Source organism: Gymnodraco acuticeps, unplaced genomic scaffold (genome assembly GCF_902827175.1).
Source record: "Gymnodraco acuticeps unplaced genomic scaffold, fGymAcu1.1, whole genome shotgun sequence".
NCBI classification, from domain to species: Eukaryota; Metazoa; Chordata; class Actinopteri; order Perciformes; family Bathydraconidae; genus Gymnodraco; species Gymnodraco acuticeps.
Window position 1 is genome coordinate 127,133 of NW_022990711.1, and position 21,433 is coordinate 148,565.

Genomic DNA, 21,433 nt, shown 5'->3' on the forward strand with positions numbered 1-21,433 from the left:
GCCCGGACCACACGCGGAAGTTTACTGACGAAACTTCCGTTGTGCTCAAACGTCAAGTGACCAGCAAGCCTTCAAACTAAGGCCTTCAAACTAAAAGCATAACAAACACCCCTTATCACAAGTAGATAACATTAACAACATTTTGAAAACATTCTCAATGGAGAATATCTATTACAAAGTTTTATAAGACAGAAAATACAAAAAAGTGCTTCTACTTCCAACACACTTATTCGTGTTTTTTTAATACATACTTTATTTTGAAAGTATCTGTAGGAAGACATCCTGGTTATTGGCTAACTTCCTTTCAACTGAAATGTGATTTCTCAGAGCGGGAAGAATCATGGGGAGGGTTGAGTGGACCTAAACAGGTTGTTTTAGCCAGAATGATTTCTCATACAGTCATGGCATTGTTGACAGCACTAGTTAAGGGTTTAACAATGTTCTATGTATACCAGTAACGCTAATAAATCAAAGTAACGGTGCAAAACTTAGCATTAGCCCTGGCATGGCAGTCAGTAATAGCCATAGACTGCATTAAGCTAACAATTGACTGTTTCTCAAATTTCAGGTAGGTGACAACTTACACAGACAGGAACAAGTGAAAATAAAACTTCAAATTATTAACTTTGAGTTGTTTAAGTGTGTTTGCTGTGCTTCACTGTAACGTAACTTAGCTGGTGAGTTGCTGTAACAGGAGCCCTGTTGTCACAGTTCACACGTGTATGTGTTATATTCAGCTGATATTCTATTTATCAGACATGTTTTTAGTTTCAGATATTCCTGTGACGCAGGAACAGAGAGACCATGGCTCCACCCTCGGTGCAGTATACCATTGGAGGAGTGAAGATCACCTTCCCCTGCAAGGCGTACCCATCCCAGCTGGCTATGATGAATTCAGTGAGTAACACCATCATCATCTAGTGGTGTAAAGTAACTAGGTACATTTACTCAAGTACACTACTTCAGTACAATATTAAGATACTAGTACTTTACTTGAGTATTTTTTGCCATTACAATTCAGAGATCAATAGTGTACTTTGACTCCACTTCAATAATTTGTACCATTAGTTACTTTGCAGATTGGAATTAATGATGTGAAATATAATCAACACTTAAATAAGACATTAGTTACACATGGGCCCTTTCTCATTTCACTAATTCCCCTCCTCGACTCCTATCCTTGTGTCTTAGTCCCGCCCACAGGAGATGCGAGCGGAGGAGTCGAGGAGGAGAACCGAGGAGCAGGCGGTTAGAGAAATGAGAACTCCTCTCCTCTGAGCGGTCATTTTAAAGAGACGTCCATTAATGATGACAGGAGGCACAGCAGCCCTCTGTCTGATGGACAGATGTGTTCATGACCACTTATATATTTACTTTGATTCATTCACAGTGCGGTATAATGAGACAATAACAGACTACAGATGCGGACACACACACACACACACACACACACACATATATATATATATATATACATACAATTTCAGAATCCAGAAACTTGTTTGATTCTGAAATTGTATGTGTGTGTATATATACACACACATACAATTTCAGAATCAAACAAGTATGAGAGCACTCTCATAATAACGTAACACAATCAGAGACTGGATATATCCCCCCCCCTCTCTCTGGTCGCTACAATGAGGAAAATAAATTACTGGCCAAAAGGTTTATTTACAAGTATTAATAGTAAGCAGAGGACACCAAACCAACTGAGACCTGTCTGTCCGCCGCATCTACGCACACACTACCACACACACCTACACACTGTACCACACACACCTACAGCTCCTAAAGCATAATCAGGATACAGCCGTTGTGTATTTTATTATGTGAAGCACTAAATGGTCTTAGAAAAATATCGACTCTTTGTTTGTAGATATCTACTAAACTACAGCAAACAACATTTACAGAGAGTAATGTAGGCCTGTTATACTGAGTGATATATATTATGCATACTGCCCTGCGTTCTGCATAGACCTCACAGCTGTTCTCACTGTAAACATTGCATCACGATGAGAGCAGTTAATAAAATAATATCCAGGGGATGCATGCAGAGCTGTCATTGGCTGAGATAAGTCTGGCCGTGCGTCACGACTCTTTGAAACATCTCTGTTGCCGGAAATTTATCCACGGAGGAGCCGTGGAGGACCCATCAGTGTATCCTCGGTTAGAGCTCCTCCAGAGAGCCTCCTCGATGCTCGGTCCTCGAAGTGCATTTAGAGAAATCAGATGTCCTTCAACATGGCGCGCTGAAATTCATTTCCAGGTCACTACCGGAGGACCGAGGAGTCGAGGAGGGGAAATTAGTGAAATGAGAAAGGGCCCTGGTATAAATCCACAAGCTACCCTGCACTATACAAAGCCATTCAAACTATCTGCACCTTTACCAGCTTTGACAAACACATTAATGCATCAATAATAATCAAAACATATAATAAATATTATTTGAAAATTGGCCAAGCTGCATAATCAGTACTTTTACTTTAGGTATATTTAGAAGCTAATGCTTTTGTACCTTTTACTTGAGTTACATTTGCACAGCAGAACTTTTACTTGTAACAGAGTATTCCTAGACTGTGGTATTTCTAAATCATTTAAGTACAAGATATGAGTACTTCTCCCACCTCTGCCATCACCCCTAATATCATCTAATCAGTTAACTGGACCTGCATAGCAAGTGGTGCTGTTATAAATTATATTTATTTGGTGGTCACGCAAGGAATAATATTGTTGTATCTGCTTTGGTCACGTTTCAGTCATCTTGTACAGTGTATTTGAGAAAATATCCATAAGTTGTCATTCTAACTTTAATCAAACCATTTTTAACCTGCACAGTTGCAGGGAAACATTCGACTCCCCACAGAAAACCCCCAGGTTCCATATTAGATCTAAAATAATGCATCATTTTGTAACGGCACAGGTTGATGCAACAAGTCTAGTTCATTCTAGCAATAGGTAACTATGTGTATGTGATTCTTGGTACATACAGACTGTTATGTGGTGTTATATTTATAATATGCTTTTACAAAATACCAACATCCTCAGAATGAAATAATTAAAATCCTACAATAGTTGGTGTGTGTGGATTTAGAATTTAGCAGTTTTGTCCCTAACTTTTCTGCAGATCATACGAGGGCTGAATAATGGGCAGCACTGCTTGCTGGAAAGTCCGACAGGAAGTGGAAAGAGTTTGGCTTTGCTGTGCTCCACCCTTGGCTGGCAGCAGGCTCAGTATGGTAAGTTTCATTTATCCAAGATGAAACAATGGAAACCAATTGTATAGGCAAGTAGTCCTACTTGTGACCTAAAACAAAATGAAAAAAACGTTGGTACACAGAAGTTTAAGGCCTACTCCATATACAGACTGATAGTCCATTTTACTAATATTAATATCTGCTTGTTTCATTGTGTGATGACAGCTAAATCTCAAGAAGAGGGCAGCCTGGCGAAAGACAAGAGCCAGCCAGAGAAAAACTGTGGAGACTGTAAGAAGTCAGATATTCCCAGTCCCTGTCGGTGTGTGTGCCACAGCAACGCCTGCAGGAGCACAGCTGTAACGCCACCTAAAGCTGATGTGGTGGACCTCACCTTGTCACCCTGCAAAGACAAGGTAGAGCTGCAGACTCCAGCACCTGAACATGGTTAGTATTTGTATTTATTGTTGCATCATTCTGAAACATGCATAACTCTTCTTATTGACTTTTACAGTCTCCCCAGAGGACAATGGTAATGCTACCGGAGATATATGTGGTTTTGCTGGATTCACACAAGGTTTACTGGAAAAAGAAATGTAGTTGGTTCTCAAAAAATCTGTTACTTTGTGTTCCATCTTTTTAGATGAGTTTGATAAATTTTTAGAGATTTCTTAATGCAAAAAAAAAAAAGTCCTGTTCACACAGCTGCGATCAGGGATGTGACATCAGTCCAGTCACAATGTTAGCAAGCATATCAATGGTTTTCATCTGTTTTGGTGTCAAATCCTCTTGCAGTGGATTGAGATAGCCTTCTGTGCACTGTCAGCTTTAGTCAACTATTTTCACTCAAAAAATTAGGAACATTTAGAACACTTCTGTATGAACAACACTTTTTTCAAATGGCAACAGGTCAAAATAGGTTATAAAACTGACAATCATCTCTTTGATAGGAAATATGCATAATGTATAGAAATAAAACTTTGTTAAAATATTATTGATTTAAAATATAATGTATACATTTATGTAGTGGGCATTTTTTTAGGTGATCCACAGAAGTACTTTTTCATCTTGTGCCTCAAGGATGATATTCCTGCTGGTTGTTCAATCTTAACATCAAATTAGGAATTTAAAGGAAGTGTTAATGCGCACCTAATACAGAATCAATGATGTTAGGCCTCTAAGCAGCCATTCATTTCATTCCTTAAAATAGTATCCAGAATTGCTGGTTTCTTACTTTTGTTGTTGCAGAAAACGAGTTGAAAAACGATTAAAATCATTAGAGATTCATGAAATACCAGACAAATTGATGCACCACTTCTGTAAATCACTATTCTAATAGAACTATTGCCTGTTCAGAGTTGTATTCTGTCTTTAGAGCTAGACATACACATTGTCCTACCGGACCCTTTTTACACTGAAAGGACTTAACCAAAGGTTAGTCTGCTCTAAGACAAATCTATATATTAACTACAAATATGTATCTATTTAATTTGCTGTGTTTCAGTTCCATTGCCAGAGGAGTCGCAGCCCAGTAAAAAGTCTCTAGCCTCTCGACTGTCTGAGAAGTTCCAGTCTTTCCTCGGCTCGGACCAGCAGAAGGACGACGACTTCCAGCCAGACAGGAAACGCCTTCGCACTGCCGAACACACGGTAATTGTAGATGCAGCTTGTGAATTATAGCTTTGTATATACTGCTGTACATATTGTATGTACATTTATACTGAAATGACTGCTGAAAAGGTTAAAGATGAATATATTTTGGCTTATAAAATAATATCGATATCTGCAGTGGCTTCAATAAATTGTAATGTTGTAAGTACCATCAATTAGAGTGTGATTGTACTGAGTGTGCTCTCATGTAAAAATGAATCAATATGCAATGCTCAAAAACCGCCTGACAATCAAATACAACATGGGTGGAAATGAAAGAACAGAAGAAAATAAGACCTGGTGCCAATTTCTTTGCAATGTTTCTTATGACAACACATAGTTTATTGCAAAACAGATACTTTTTTCTACACGGAGGTTAAAGATACAAGATCTGTTTTTTCTAAAACATCTTAACCCTTAACCTTTAAGAGAGATCCTAAGGTGAAGACATGTTGGGATGTTAACTATCGGCATGGAAAAAGACTGCATAATTAGGCTTTCAAACTGTTTTCGGCTACTTTTAAAGTATGACTCAATTTATTCAACAGAGACTTTCATTAAATCAAATAGTTTACAAAATGACACAATGCCTTGATGGAGATTACACTTAATGTATACATTTAACACGGTTTAATGCCTTGATTCATTGAATTATTCTTTAGGATTAATGTTTTTTTAAATGAATAATATAATGATTCTTATTGGAAAAACATTTAAAAGGCAATTCAAATATAATATAATATGCAAAATACGGTCTAGGTTCATATTCCTGAGAGAAATCTAGAACGAAAATGACAAACATCCGTCTGCTGTGTTGTTTCAGCCAAGATTAAGTGTACTGATAATAAACAAGCTGTGTAATGTGTGAAGTATTTTTTTGTCAAAAGTATCTATTATTGGTTTAGATGAATTATTTAGATTATTGTGCAGCTCAATGGAGTTTCTGTGTTTGATCGTCAGAGCCGTAAAAAGCAGCGTCTGGAGCAGGGAGTGGTGTTCATAGATGACGACGAGCTGGAGCATGGAGACGAGCATTCAGGCCCTCCCAGCTGGACTGTGAAGCCAAGCAGCCAATCAGCTGCTCTGTCCTCATGCTGCGTGAGTACGCATGTAAGATATGCAACACTAAGCTGTCTGTGGCTCTTTCCTGCTGTAAGGCTGCACATTTCCCCTCTGTGGGACTAATAAAGGTATTCTGATTCTGATACACTCCACACATGGAGGCAATATACCAATAATATGACTTTACTGATACATGGGGAAATATATTGTCCATGCATTTGGATAGGTGTATTTTTAAGGACAGATGTTGATAAGAAACAGTAGAAAAAAGTACAATTAACAATGGAATTAGATCAACTGAGCTGTTTAATTTAAGGGTGCTGGTATCGTGCATGCCGGTTCACTATAACACATGACTCCCAACGACACCCTTACAGAGCCATTTCAAATTGTAATTATCATAATTGTATTTATTTAATGATATGTTTTATCAGTGCAGTTTTAATGATTACCTGTTTGGTGTAGAGCTGATAATTGCTACACTGGGTATTTTTCGAGAGTGAGTGCTCTACTTAGACAATCTGATCGACAACATAGTACAATTATTAGGGATGCTCCGATCGATCGGCGGCCGATCGATATTGGCCGATACTCACTCTCTGCCGATCGATCGGTGCTCTCTAAAAATGACGATCGTGAGAGCCGATCGCATGACGTAAGATACATGACACTTTTCTCTGCGCGGCAAAACAATCTCTCCAAAATGGCTTCACCGGTCTGGCAGTATTTGAAGGTGTCCGAAAATGACAATAAAATAGCGGTATGCAACGTGTGTGAAGCAGAAATCCTGCAGCTCGGCAGACCGGTGAGCGGAGCAACACACACTAATGGCGCATTTCCACTACAGCGCGGAGCTCGGTTTAAGCCCGGCCCGTTTTTGGTTGCGTTTCCACTTGGCGTAGTACCGGCTAGCGGGTACTATTTCAGTTTTTCTGGCCCCATAAAATCGAGGTTCTTTCCGGGCCAACAACCAGGCTGAGTCGTGCTGAGTATGCTAAACTAGAGAGAGAATCGCTGGCAAGGGGGCTACAACTACAACAAGATGAACATATTTGACCGTGATTTAATTGTAATACACGTTTCGAAATTATGTCGAAGTAACAACATACTGATACCGGTTAGTACCATGAATTAATGCTTTGACAAGTCTGCAGACAGACGGCAGGCGAAAAACCTTTTTAAAATCTGTGTTTTCTGAATGGAGATCGGCTAAGCTAAGGCAGAATATGCTCCGACCGTCCACACTCACAACAATGGCCTACAGACATGCTTGTGCTGAGACATCAGTGAAACAATGTCAGGATCCAAACTGGAGAGTTGTAGTCTCATATCACAGTCCACATTGATCCTGTTACGCTGCTTTGTTTTCAGACCAACAAGTGCAGAAAAATCAGCTTCACAGTTGTAGGTGGTTGGAAACGGCATCAACTGTTTCAGAGCAGCGTCAGCCAGCTCTGGGTGCTCAGGCTGGACGTGGACCCAAAAGTCTGTCAAGCTTTTCTCTCCGAAAGTCGTCCTCAGTGGCCCATCAGATGCGATGTCCACAAGGCTGTCAACCTGTCTCGGTGGGAGCTTGGAACTGACGTGTTCAATGTGTGTTTTGTCCCCAAATGGATTCCTGATCCACTCAAAGCCTGCATCTAGTTCTGGGAAATATCTTCCAAGGCCAAACATCTGCAAGGCCTTGCAGATGTTCCTTGAAGGCTGCAACTGTGCCACCGTCCAGCTCTTCATCTGCAGCGAGGAGAAAATCCGCCAGCGTCGGAAAACAGTCAAACTCCTGGCGATCCAGACGGACACACCACAATTCCATCTTGAGGCGTGCAGCTTTAATTTTGTCCTGCACATTGAAAACAGTAACAGCTTTCCCCTGCAGCGCTAAGTTCAGAGCATTGAGAACGCTAAAGACATCGGCCAGGTATGCCAATTGTGAGAGCCACTGGAAATCATGCAATCTGTCATACAGTTCATCAGTATGATGCAAGAATAACATCACCTCATCGTGCAGTTCAAATAGACTAAATTCTCACCTATCGAAAGAGGTTTTCCTGCTTTTGCAATTAGAAGGGATACCCTGTATGATGCTTCTGTAGCCTTCGCATTGTCCCCCGGTACAAAAAACTGTGAGGGCGCTTTCGTCATGTGTTTCTTAAATTCATCAAGTTTTCTCTCAAAAACTCCCAAAGGTTTCCCAATGTAATCCTTGCGTTTACTTTCAAAATGTCGCTTGAACTTGGCAGGTTTCATAACCTCGTTCGCCAACGACTCGTAGCACAAAACACATTGTGGATTGGGATCCTCTTCATCTCCAGTCCAAAAAAAGCCAAATTTGATGTAGTCGCTGTGATATTTTCTCTTCACTTTAGCGCTGGACTTTCTGCATTCAAGCCGAGTTTCACAGCTTTCAGCCGGGTGGTTGTTAGACAGCGAACCACTCTCCTGGGACTCAGTAACGCACACAAAAGCACTTGTTGCTGCTGAATCACCTGCATCAGGACGATGCACCTTGACTGTCGCATCAGATTTTTCATTTAATTTTCTTTTAACTGACCCTGTCTTTAGCCATCGATCCATCTTGTCAGTTGACCGGTCTTTTGTTTATTTTTTTTTAGTTGACCGCTCAAATTGACGGCGCAGATCATTTATGACAGGGGTGCCCACACTTTTTTGGCTGGTGAGCTACTTTTGAAATGACCAGCTCACCGAGGTCTACCAACCAAAAATAAAATCCCAAATTGCAAGGGTTGCTGAATAACACGTTTTATTTATACATGGGATAATAGGGCTGCAACAAACGACTCATTTGATAATCGATTAATCTATCGATTAATGAAACGACTAATCGACTATTCGGACTATTACTGTATGCCTTGCACAATTTCTCAAGCGCTCTTATTTAGCCATCAACTTTTAGATTTAGCTTGAGGTTGTTTTAGGCATGTGGAAACTAACAATGAAGACAATAAAGATGAATACTTGATTCAAAAATACAATTAACTTAACAAATTGTGAACAAAATTAACAACATTTTTATTCAAAAGAAACAACAATGTTTTAACAAATCGTATTAAATAATCTGATGACAGAACTGTAAACAGAATAGCTGAAACTTTAACAAAATAAAGAGTAATTCAGTTACCTCTCATCATTAACCCATGTTTGTATAATTGAGTTAACTCTGTGTGTTGCTGCTAGCATACATAACACCTGACGTGGAAACGTTAATCGTGGATGGGGCTACAGCGCTATTAGAAAGACAGTCCAACCCGGTGCATTCCTCCGTCTGGATGTGGTGCACTTTTTGTCCACCTCAAGACGGGTAACATGTAACCACACCTTGGAGCGCTTCTCTCCGCCATCCCCGCCGTATGTTGCTGCTTGTAGCAGCCGCGTGTGTGTAAACTGCCCCGCCCCCTCGCACACAGACGGGGGAGAGAGATCTCGCCTGGATCGGAAAGATCAAAAAACACCGACCATAGATGCATTTTTTTGTCTTTTTGCATGTTAGAAACGAGTTGGCGACACTAAGACTGCGAGATAATATTTGTGTAGCAATAATACATGACCTTTCTCAACTCGCTACTCGGAGGGAAGTCACCGTCATATGCCTTGTGAACACTCCGATAATGCCTCTCCACGTTACCTTTCTTTGGCAGAGCGACGCTTGCTTTACAAATAAGCAAATAACCTTTGAATGTGACATCACAAACAAATATTCTTCCTCCCATTCTGGGTGGAAGTGGTTTGTCTTTAGCTTCTTGCTCGGTCCGCACTCATTTTGTTGTTCGTCTCTTGTTTGTCTCTTTAACTTAATTTGAGTTTTCCCGGCACTTGACTGATTTTGTATCGCTTTGCATTCTGGGTCAACAGACTGGAATGCGATAGGTCGCTTTTTCTGTCAATCAAGTAAACTCCTGAATTAAGTGGCAGGGAGGCCAAGGGAGGCGGGATCAAAACCTGTTTTGTCTATTTTAACGGAGCTGGATTTTTTTTTTTATGAATGACTCGTGATCTACCAGCATTGCCCCCGACGTACTGGGCACCTCTGATTTATGACATAAGACGTAAAACAAACGTACGTACGTACCTACGTACATACGCTACATCTATGATACACTCTATACTAGTAATTTTTTAACACTTTAAACTATAATATATATAAATTTCAAATGTGGCATTTTACTAATATACTCGCGGACCACTCTTTGAGAAAGACTGCTTTAAATGGAAGATCCCCATAGGCCCCGCCCACTCGATCGGATTGGCGATTGGTATCGGCCGATACTGATTCCGGCGATCGGCCCCAAAATTGGCGATCGGAGCATTCCTAACAATTATCTTGCTTTTGTTGTCATACTTTATTAATAGAAAGTGCATATTTTTAATTTAACTTCTGTAGAACTGTCACCAAACCCAAATGTACCCAAGGATAAATAAAATATACTGATTCTGAGTGAATAACAGTAGCTGAATCTGAAGTTGCATGAGCAGCAGTCCTACATTTTGACATATCTTCTTCAACCTCTTCATCAGATATCAACAGAGAAACTGAAATGTAAAACAAAGGTCTGTTGCACGCTATCAGTGTCATAAACAGCCCACAAAAGCACACTGGAGTAGATTATGGCTCGGTTTTGGACCACATACTTTTCAGTTTCACTGTCGGCTATTGGGTGAAAATGACCGTACACTTACACCACTGGATGGAGACATACTCCACTAAATTGACCAAGGCTGTGTTAAAACTACATGTATATAGACATGACATATAACATTTGTAGGCTTCAATAGGTCGCATTTGAACATTACAGATCATCCATGTTTTTACAAACGGGTATGTTTGTTTTAGTAAATCTAGTATCTAAATGCAATTATCCAAGGTGATAAGAGACAGTATACTATTAGTGTTGTGTGTGTGTGTGTCATAATCACTTGAATATCATGAAATTAAATGATCTGCAAATCATACATTTGTTTACCACAAAATAGTAAAAGTATGAAACTCAAATAATATTTAAATTCATATGCACCATGGACTTTTACCCACAATTTACATGAACTTATATCAATCTCTTCCAGACTTAAAGGTTGTAGCCTTTGGTTCAAATAATAACCTCTGCTCGTTGGGGATACTAGTCATGGAGCTTTAAAATAATCAAACCTTTAGAATTTCTGCAATAAATACAGATAGTGTTACATCTACAACATTGGGTTGAAACCACATTAAAATCTGCGTAGGATAATTGTCGATACATGATCTGATTGCCAATCAGGCTTTTGTGCAACCATTAACATAGTGATATATTAGACTTCTGACAAAATGTCCTCTTCATCAGCTTGACATCATTTCGTTTTTGCCTACCCTACAGTCGAGACAGTTTGTCTGTCTGTCAATCTACCCGTCACCTACTTTGGCTCAAAGATGAACTGATACAATTGTTTTGGGTCCGAGGTCAGGATCAGTATGACCTCAAGTCAGTCCCATTCTTGTGCATCTAATATCTCAGGTGAAAACGGGTCATTAGTATTTTGTAATGATGATGACACTTCTTGACTCTATCCTACCATCAGTTTAGAACAAAAAGATAATCAGTTTACTATCATGTATGACAATGAAAAGCTGGTAATGTTCGGCAGAAACAACTGAAAGATTATGAATGATCAGAACAGTTGCTGTTTTTCTTCTGTGGATTTTCAATCACTTATGTGTAAGACAATTTGTTTCAACTCTAGAGGTTTCACAGCTCGGTTTACTGGACTGCATTAGTTTTAATCAGCCTGAGCTTATAAAAGGAAAACTGAGAGCATTTTTAAGCCAAATAGCTGCAATCAGCTGCAATCCATGTTCCTGAGTTCTCTGCACATCCTAAATGCCAGCATGTGAGCCCTAAATTAGCCATGCTCAGCTATAGAAAGCTGTTCAGAAAGGATTCTGAAGCTGCGTTTTAACTTGCCACAGGTGTGTAGCTTGGATTTAGAGGTGGTTGGAGGTGGAAAAAGAGGAGGAGGGAAAGTGAAGTCAAAAAAGCGCGTCTGTCTCTGGTTTCCCTGAAGCTACATGACCCTGGCTCTTTTGTCCCGCGAGCGCTGACTGACGTCCTGAATGGGGCCCTTTGAAGCAAGCTCCAGTTTTAATTAAGAGGGTTTGCCTCGCCTGGACCACTGATCTGTGAAAGCCACGGGGATAAATATTGAATGGGGTTCACCCGCTGGTTACTGTGCCCGAGGGATAAACAGGTGCTTTGGAGGGCAGGTATTTGCCAGGGCCCCCTACCTGCACGGTGTGGTCATATTGGAAGGAGAGGGTGTTTGGTGTCATGTCTTCCAAGGTATTGACTATATGAATTCCAAGCCCTCGAAAGCTGTGGAATGAGGAGCAAATTGGCGTCCAGTGAGAGGCGCCAGTGATACCTAAGTGATCCGCTGCCTGCGGCCCCTCAGTGCCCTCTATCTGGCCCTCTGGAGTGTGAGATTTCCATCTCTCAGGTGTTGGCAGGGAGCCACGCAACAGAAGCCTACCTGTGAATATTCTGAAGTGTTCAGTGACACCACTGACCTCTGTTCTGTCAATTCAAGTAAGCTTTAGCCGGTGCATACACTTGCACCTGGTAGTGTAGGTATACCATGGAAACTCAGTAAACCTGTAATAAGTAAGCTGAGAACACCTGATGAAACGTTGTAAACCACATGAAAGGTAGTAAACCTATCCTTTACAATGTACCTTTACATGTTGCGTTAAAAAGGAAGCCTCATTTTATATGTAACTTGAAAGACAAAGTGAGGATATTTTCATTGCAAGTGGCACCAAAGGAGCAACTCCAGTGGAATTGCTAAGCAGCGTGTCGTTGTTGCGTGCGGAGCTGGCGTCCCGTTTGCCCTTTTTGCCAGTTATCTGCATTCCTTTCTAGCGGGTGTCTGCTCTGGGCTGTGGGGCCAGGCTTGAAACCTTGTTGTCCTGGCATCTCGGGAGGCAGGCGCGTAAAAGGATACTCTTGTGTCAGCTGTTTCCTGCTGCAGCTTTTGACAAGGGCCTCTATTCATCACCAAGCCCTTCTACACCACACCAACCCACCCCTTCCTCCCCCCACCTGCCAATGAATAAGTAATTATTGGCCATCTTGGTGCAGGATATTTGGATGGCTCTATTTAATGTGGCAGCAGAAGGTAAGGTGATCGGGCTCAGGGCCCAGGCTACGGAGCGTAACTGTTCCAGAGGAGAAAGGTAACTTGAACTGGTGTTGGGGCCCTGCAGCACCTCTGTTTATTTTTCACATGGACTCAGGGCTCGTTATCCCTCTTAAGTCTGAGAGACAGCTCTCTAAGGGCTCTCTTTGGCCTGCTCTCCATCACACATTGTAATATTTGATGGGCAAACATGCTTGAAAAATCTGAGAGGCCGGGTAACTCAAGCTACTCATCTGTCATCAGAAGTGCTGCTTTCTAAACCCCATCATAGGTTGCCATACGTGACAACACATACCATTCATTCTTGCGTGAAATCATTCAGTCAAGTTGTTGGAGATGTAGGAATAAACTTCTTTGCCAGCTTGTTCAATATTCAGAAAAATATGGTAATCTCTGAAAAATCTCTTTCCAGATAATCTGACCGGCATAAAAAATAAACAGTGGCTTCTTTCGTCCCTTCCTCTCTGTTTTACAGCCTGTCAAGTGCATTAGCTTGACCCTGTAAAGATGGAGTAGGTTCTCTGTATAGATGTAGGGACAACCATTTCTGAAATTGCCTCGTTGGCCTGTTTAAGAAGGTCAAAGTATATTTTATCAACAGGCCAACACATCAACGTCGTGATTGTCTCGAGTGTCCCAGCACTTCTTTATCCGTTGATGATTGTACTTCTGTCCTAGGCCATACATACTCAAACAATAACGACAAAAAGAACAGTTCATCACAAATGTTGTAAAGTTCATTTGAGCCATTGTCCGCCATCTTTATCTGCCACCGTCGCCCCAGAAATTGAAAGTGTCAAAATATCAGATTTCATCTTAGTTCAGCAACCGTTTTTTTACATTCTTTTTTTTTTATCAAACGACAATGATGTCCTTTACCACTTCTGCATATGGTATGATTTTAGAGGGACAGACAAAAGACAGAATTTTCTTCTGTGAAGTCATTTCAATCAGTAGACTGTCACTGCTAAAAAAGTGGGTAAGGTTGTAGATATCCTCTTTCGTCGTACATGCATTTGAAATGTATCAAATAGAAATATATGCTATTATTGATTCCTACTCTTGTTTGTCCTTTTCATAATAAATGGACATTCATTGATATGAAACAATGACAGAGGTTGAGCTCTACTAAATATGTGGCTTTTTTATTTATCTTTTTATAAATCATCTTTTATATAAGTGCCACATTGCTACATACATACAAAGATACACTACTGTTCATGTTAATGGTAGCATTTATAATGTTTATATTGATAATGAGGTATTTTACCAAAGAATCTCAAAATGGTTTCCAATACTGGTTTTGAGACGCCTGTGATTTGATGCTGTCTGTGAGCCACTGAATGTCCAAAGTTTACACCACTTAAAAGAGCTCAAAACACAAGTAGGATCGGTTTCATAAGCGTCACTGGCTACACTTCACCTGTGAGGGATGGGGTGGGCATCCGCAACATCACTGGACGGCCAATTATGAAGCAGCTAGATTTTCTCAGCCGCCACAATGGTGGCCGATCCTCTTTCATACTCAAAAGGTCATCTGGTGCAGAGTGACAGGACACCTAATGTATGGATGCAGATTCTTTATGCTTCTCAATGTCTTTTTCAATAGAGTATACAAGACAGTCTGTCAAAGCCCTTTCAGGCTGCAGATAATGGTGATGAGTCACTGATGAGCTTTTTGTTTCACAATACAGTGAAGAGCTAAATGTAGATAAGCAATTACAATAGTAAGAAAATACCAATTTAGAAGAACATTTTGAGATCTTAAAGTGAGATTTGAGATTTAAGTAATTTATTAATTCATGTATTATTATTTATTGCCTAAATAAACAAGTAACACTGTTGGTTGGACCTCAGAAATAGGAGGCCAGCTAACCTTATCAATAATTAAACAATGCACCATGTATGTGTTGTTGCCACCATAATGTGGATCAGTAGGGTGGTTGCTATTGGATGCATGCCCATTTATTTATTGGCACAATACGGCAGGTCTTGAGTGCACAAACTGTGTGAAACCTCGAAATGTATCTGGTATGTTTCGATCATGCATAAAGGTTGGGTCAAGTGGAATATCATTTGTATTGGAATGTAGGGAGGTGTGTGGTGCAGTGGGTTGTGCGTTGGTGTTGGGATCAGGGGGTCACAGGTTCAAACCCCACTGCAGTCAGCATGTCGTTGTGTCCCTGAGACACTTCACCCCAAATTGCTCCTGTGGGGATTGCCCACAGTATTGAGTATGTAAGTCGCTTTGGATAAAAGCGTCTAACAAGTGATATGTAATGTAATGTGAATTGATCTTATCACTCGTCCCAACCCTGCAACCTATACCAATCACTGTGAAGCAGGACAAGCAGGTGCCATGTGTGTGTTTTAGTGGGATCTTTCAAAAATAAAGAGACATTTTAGGGTAACGTTTTTTGTTTTAAAACTACATTGCATGTTTAAACATATTTAGTGACATTACCAAAATGAACCCAGCGCACCTGATTGATCCTTGGTAAATCAAGCCACATTATCCGTGACTTAATTATGATAAAGAAAAAAAGCAGGGAGTAAGCAACGGCCCCTTCAACACATATGTGACCCGCTCTATCGAAATCAGTCGGAAGTCGCAACGGCTCATTTCAAAATAAACGTGGATTTGCGTAAAAAAAATAGTTTTTCGGGGTTCGGGTGTTTTGTTTGATTTTAAACAAACAAAGTCTTGGCTTTCAGAATATGACACTTTTATTTCCAAAATCACACGATAAATACATTTTTGAAGCGTGTAAAGGGAAGATGACAGCTCTCACTCGCCACTCTGCTGTCCCTCGGCACAGCTCCTCCTCCCTCCGCTGAAATTATGAATGTAAGGCGTATAGTAATCATAAATAACACGGCAGGGCCCGTTACAGTTTGTTTTGATCTGATTTCAATTAAACAAAGTCTTGGCTTTCAGAATATTAAACTTGTTTCGGCAAATTCAGATGATAAATACAGCTTTGAAGCTTCGGCAGCGGAGAACGGAGTAACTTGACGTCACAGCAGGCATAACAACAGCCGGTGTTTCTCCTGAGAGTTTTCCCCGGGACACAAGCACACACACACACACACTCGCGAGCTTCCCCCAGACCAGTAATCCAAACGAAAATATCTTCCCTCCGTAGTATTTTGATCATTTGCTCCGCTAATAATCAATCAGATCGATCCAGAGAAGAGGAAACTTTAAAGGCCTTTTTCTCAAAATGATGACAGTCATTATATAATGTGACATATTTTGCTTAATATTTTGCTTACAACAAAATCCTGATATCATTAGAAAGCTAGGAATCTCCTCTTTCCAACAGTGTATACAACTCAAAATGTGTCTTTGGGTCGATGCGACTGATTTCGATAGAGCAGGTCACATATGATTTATCACCTTATCTGCCCTCAGATGGTTGCAGGGGTTTAATGAATTAAAGGTGTTGATTAGTATATGATAAAAAATAAAGAATTTGGAAGGGAAAGAGTTTGCCTAATAAGAAATTAACATTTCATCAGCAAAATTGACAGTCCCTGGTATTGTTCGAACAAGCTCATGGATTAAGATTAATTAGTGAGATGTTTAAAACTAGCTGCGTACTACCTCTCACTATTTGCTCCTCTTTTTTCTCTTTCCAGTCCCCTGAACCCTGCATCCTGTGCCCGTGTGCGTCAACCAAAGAAGCTGTGAAGGACAAAGCCAAAGATGGCAAAAAGAAGGTTCCTAAGATCTTCTTTGGGACTCGCACTCATAAGCAGATAACTCAGATCGCCCATGAGCTGAAGCGCACGGTTTACTCCGGCGTGCCCATGACCATCTTATCCAGCAGAAATCAGACATGTGTCCATCCAGAAGTGGCGCCTCACTCCAACCGGAATGAACGCTGCAGGGATCTACTGAAGGCTAAAGATGTGAGCATAAACACTTGCATACACACAAACATTCACATGACCGTATCTCTATTACATCGTTTTTTATCTGTTAAATGTGCCCCTTACTACTTAGCTAATATCAAACCTCATGTTTATTTGATATGCTTATGTGAAAAGAGAAACATCTCAAATGCTGGTATCGGCCCCCCCAAAAAAGTTCAGGCCATAGTTTTGTCATGTGACATTTATCCCATAACGGTCACAACCTGTATGCCTTTCATAGTAAGGCCATTTCAACCCCCCGTTTTTTTTTGCACCCTTTTGCCTCACAAAAAACCTGTTCTTGACCTGAATTGGACTCTATTGAACTACAATTAACCTGCATTCAGCTGGTTATGACACACACTTTCTACAAGGAATGAAACATTAATCCACTGGTGAACATTACAAAAACTCAACATTGTATTCCAACTCTTTGATCCCAGCTGATTTCTCAAAAAATGACTGAACACCTGTAACATAAACCCACAGGTTACTACCACTACCAGAAAAAACTCCTTCAACAATGTAGCCTCTGAGCAGCAATTATGCTGCTACAATATTCACAATTGTCCCAACCATTTTTTTTTTTAAACACAAAAATGTCAGGAAGCATTGATTGAGCTTTTTTAGAGACATGAGACAGTTGTTGTCCCCTTACTGACCTCTAGTTGAGGCTCCTACTGCAGTAAGGACAATTATGCTGTCATTGGAGGTGTTTGCCTCCTATGGCAATTGTCTCACTTTGTCATATGAAATAGCTGGCCCGAGTCATAACCCCTAACTGGAGTGGGTGTCACTGATGCTCTGTGTCTTCATAACCTCAGTCTGGTCAGCATCGGGTTACCTTTGTATAGACACACAGTGATTCAAACACAGAAAACCACATCGTTCAGATAACGGCGACTTCAGTCAAAACACCTGCACTCTGTTTTAACTGTAACCTGTCCCCACTTTTCTAAATGTGGCTGCCTGGCTGTTAATCTCCCCAACTCCGCTTTCACTGAGCTGACAGGTTTCAGCCTCAGCAAAGTATCCAGGCTAAGCATACCATTGTGAGAGCATTTAATCCAGAGATAATTATTGTGTCTGGAGGTTAACGGGTCCACGGATGTACAGTATTTGTGTTGACATTGTCACCTCGAGCTGTTAAATCATAAAAGAACAGGGTGGGACATATGAAGCGGACACCTCACTGTTGACAGTGTAATTGGGGCTTGGTACATGAGAAGCCTCTTCTTCACACTAATTCTACTTCACTATATGAGTGTCAGGGCATGTAATGCACTACAATGGTTGAAACACCTGATCACAGCTAGTTAGGCCTTGGCTTGTCAGTTCTTCTATGCAAAAACTCAAATGGAAGACTTTTCACACATCAAGGGGATGAAAGATTGTTCTCCCTGCAGTGACAGCAGCAGCATATAAAACTCTGTGGCCATTGTGCCTTAACAGGTTCATTTGAACAATGCAATTTACTCAACTTTACTTTACTCAAGAGCGTTTTAGTTTTGTTCTGTTGGCTGAACCTGTGGCGCTCCTCTGCAACACTGGAGACTCATTTACCCGTTTTACTTCAACCAAAGTTGATTATAAGTTGGCACGACTATATGTAGGGTTGCATTCCCCATTCCTGAAAAACACTTGCTTCGTGGGAAGGAGCTCCTGTAACAAGTTCCTCCTTCTGCATCAGCAATACTGCTGGAGGAGGGGGACAGTATTTGGTTAATGCGACCTCTGTTCTTACGATCTGAATACGTTAATGGTAAGATCAAGTCAGAAATATGACTTGCATCACAGCAGCTCCATTTGCAACATATTTCTTTTTAAAAAATCGTGAGTAGGTTCTTATGACCTACTCACCAAATTCTAAGAAGTCTGCTGTTGCTCGACCGACAGTTGGCACAAAATGATAACTTCAGCTGATGTAAAGAAGTGCATAGCATATAACATAAATATACATACATCTATACAAAGATTATAAAAAAAGAAAATATATAAAAAATGTTCCAAATGAAGCTTTAAGGACAAAAAAAATAATCCCATTATTGGCACGTTTTATTTATTTTTAAGCAAAAGTATTAACATTTTGGAAAACCCAGAGGTCAGACAGTCATCCTTATTGTGATGTGATGATACATCTTCTTGACAATTTACTATTCACTTTGATGCAGTGTTTCCGCCAGACCAGGGCTGAGGGCATCCACCCCGAGAGCGGGGGGCTCATCGCGTCCAAATCGCGCACGTTCCGTGTTGTCCTGTAGCAGGCACCTTCGATGTCGGGGAAACAATCTTCAATACTCCGAAAAATAATCCCACCAGACTCCTTTGCCCCTTCAACAGAGGGATGTCCTTGTCCTTTTTCCTTTTCGTCATTTCAAGCGATGAAAACTCTCGATCTTCTCTCGAATTATTAATAGTTTTGGACGCCCTCGGCTCGAGTTCAGGGCTGAATAAGGGAGTCAAATGACGGCAAGACGCCCCCCTGGCGGAAAAGTGCCTGGAGGTGGCATTCAGTGTCACTTCTTGAGTAGACTCTAACTTTAGTTCCAGGAACTCATTCCTAAAGCCGAGATCCATGGATTTGTGGACCAGTGACAATACCTTTGTTGCGTAATGTTATGTTAAAGTAAAAAAATAAATAGTATGTAGTATGTGTCCCGTCAAACTACATGTTTTCTGACCCATGGCATGCTGCAATGTAAATTACAGGGTAAATCATGCCGCTACTACCACGGTGTCCAAAGGATGCGGGATCAGTGCTCACTGCAGCGGGTCCACGGACTCTCTGAAGCCTGGGACATTGAGGACATAGTGGCACTGGGTAAACGCCTTCGCTCATGCCCCTACTACGCTGCACGAGAACTCATGCAGGAGGCCTCCATTGTCTTCTGTCCATATAACTACCTGCTGGACCCAATGATCAGAGAGAGTGTAAGTAGAGTGTGGAAGACAGGGTGATAATTATGTAGGACCATTGGGGGGAAAAAGGTGCAAAGTAAGGGAACAACAGGAAGTTTACTTCTTTCTTCTTCCTCTCTTGCTTTGAATCTTAATTTTTCCAGATGGAGATTGACCTGACTGGTCAGATTGTGATTCTGGACGAGGCCCACAACATCGAGGACTGTGCAAGGGAGAGTTCCAGCTTTAATCTCGACCACAGCAGTCTGCTGGCATGTAGGGACGAGCTTGACGGCATGGTCAACATCAACATCAGACGATCCCAGCACGAGCCACTCAGGAACTTCTGTTATAGCTTGATCAAGTTAGAATCTTCATTTTGCTTATGTCTGCTTTTATATTTTGACAAGACATTTGCTGAATATGTCTTTTGTCCATGCTGTAGCTGGATCCAGGAGAGCCAAGGCTTGATGTCTGAACGAGGATATGAGACTTCCAGTAAAGTCTGGAATGGGAAGGATGTACTGAGCATCTTTCACAACCTTGGCATCACTGCTGACACCTTCGGCCTTCTGAAGGTGCACCAAAATATCTTTGCTTTATCTGTTGTTGGGATGTCATGAGGACCAAAACTGAACAACTGAAAATCTCGTTTTATGACATCCATAATCTCTTCATGTTTCTCCACAACCTTACATTGCTATTATTCGATTCAGTTCAAATGCTCACACTAAGCCTCAAGCACTGTCAAACACTCCAGAATATCTAAAACCAAATATCTCTTCCACTGTCTTTCCTTGTGACAGAAAAACCTGGCAGCAGTTTTAGAGAAGGAGGAGCGTGTTGGTGTGGTCAATGGAAAAGAGGATATGGTTCAGCTCCCAACAATCAGCTCAGCATCCTCCATTGTCCTCAAAAACCTCTTCATGGTGCTGGGCTTCATGTTCTCTTCTGAGGACAACTGCAGGTCAGAAGCAAACCAAAGAAATCCAAAATCATGCCTCACATTAACAGTTGTACAGGGTATAGAATGACCACTCAGTTTTCTTTGTGTCTGTAGCTTTGCTGAAGACTACCGGGTAGCTCTGCAGAAGAGCTATGCTTGGACGAACCAGGTCCCACCTGATGTCCCTGATGCCCATGGCTTTTTTGTTCGGCCTCGCCAAAGACAACGCCTGAGTGCCAGAGTCAAGGCAGAAGTCCTAACACTCAGCTTCTGGTGCCTCAACCCTGCTGTGGTGAGAGCTTTGAAATTGCACACTGATTTATTACTGAAATAGGTTGTGTAGTAATGAGACATTTTTCTACGCCGACACCAAAGTTAGCATTGCAAGGGCTCTTGACTAAAAGCCAATCGAAATGTGAACAAATGAACACCTCTTTTATAATAGTTGAAGCCCAAATGGATTTGTAAGAACTAGGGCTGTCAAGTTAACGCGTTAATGGAAAAAAAAATTACCGCCACTAATTATTTTAGTTTCAGAGCGCATCGAGTTTAAAATACCATCTACAAGCTGATGCTG

The 21,433-nt window shown here is 41.0% G+C and overlaps 1 protein-coding gene across 4 annotated transcripts in view; it reads left to right on the plus strand.

Annotated features, from left to right (window-relative positions):
- The first annotated feature begins 285 nt into the window (after positions 1-285).
- Positions 286-21,433, plus strand: part of brip1 (BRCA1 interacting protein C-terminal helicase 1) — a 60,466-nt gene continuing 39,318 nt past the window's right edge. The window contains exons 1-12 of one of the 4 annotated variants that reach the window (XM_034231627.1): positions 286-568; positions 769-897; positions 3,128-3,239; positions 3,423-3,644; positions 4,702-4,847; positions 5,808-5,957; positions 16,737-17,009; positions 19,722-19,943; positions 20,075-20,274; positions 20,356-20,488; positions 20,717-20,877; positions 20,971-21,148. In XM_034231627.1, the coding sequence (XP_034087518.1) occupies positions 805-897; positions 3,128-3,239; positions 3,423-3,644; positions 4,702-4,847; positions 5,808-5,957; positions 16,737-17,009; positions 19,722-19,943; positions 20,075-20,274; positions 20,356-20,488; positions 20,717-20,877; positions 20,971-21,148 (1,890 nt within the window). In that variant the 5' untranslated portion in view covers positions 286-568; positions 769-804. Of the gene's footprint in view, positions 678-768; positions 898-3,127; positions 3,240-3,422; positions 3,645-4,701; positions 4,848-5,807; positions 5,958-16,736; positions 17,010-19,721; positions 19,944-20,074; positions 20,275-20,355; positions 20,489-20,716; positions 20,878-20,970; positions 21,149-21,433 lie in introns of all 4 variants that reach the window. The other 3 variants (XM_034231629.1, XM_034231630.1, XM_034231628.1) reach the window with 3 other exon arrangements.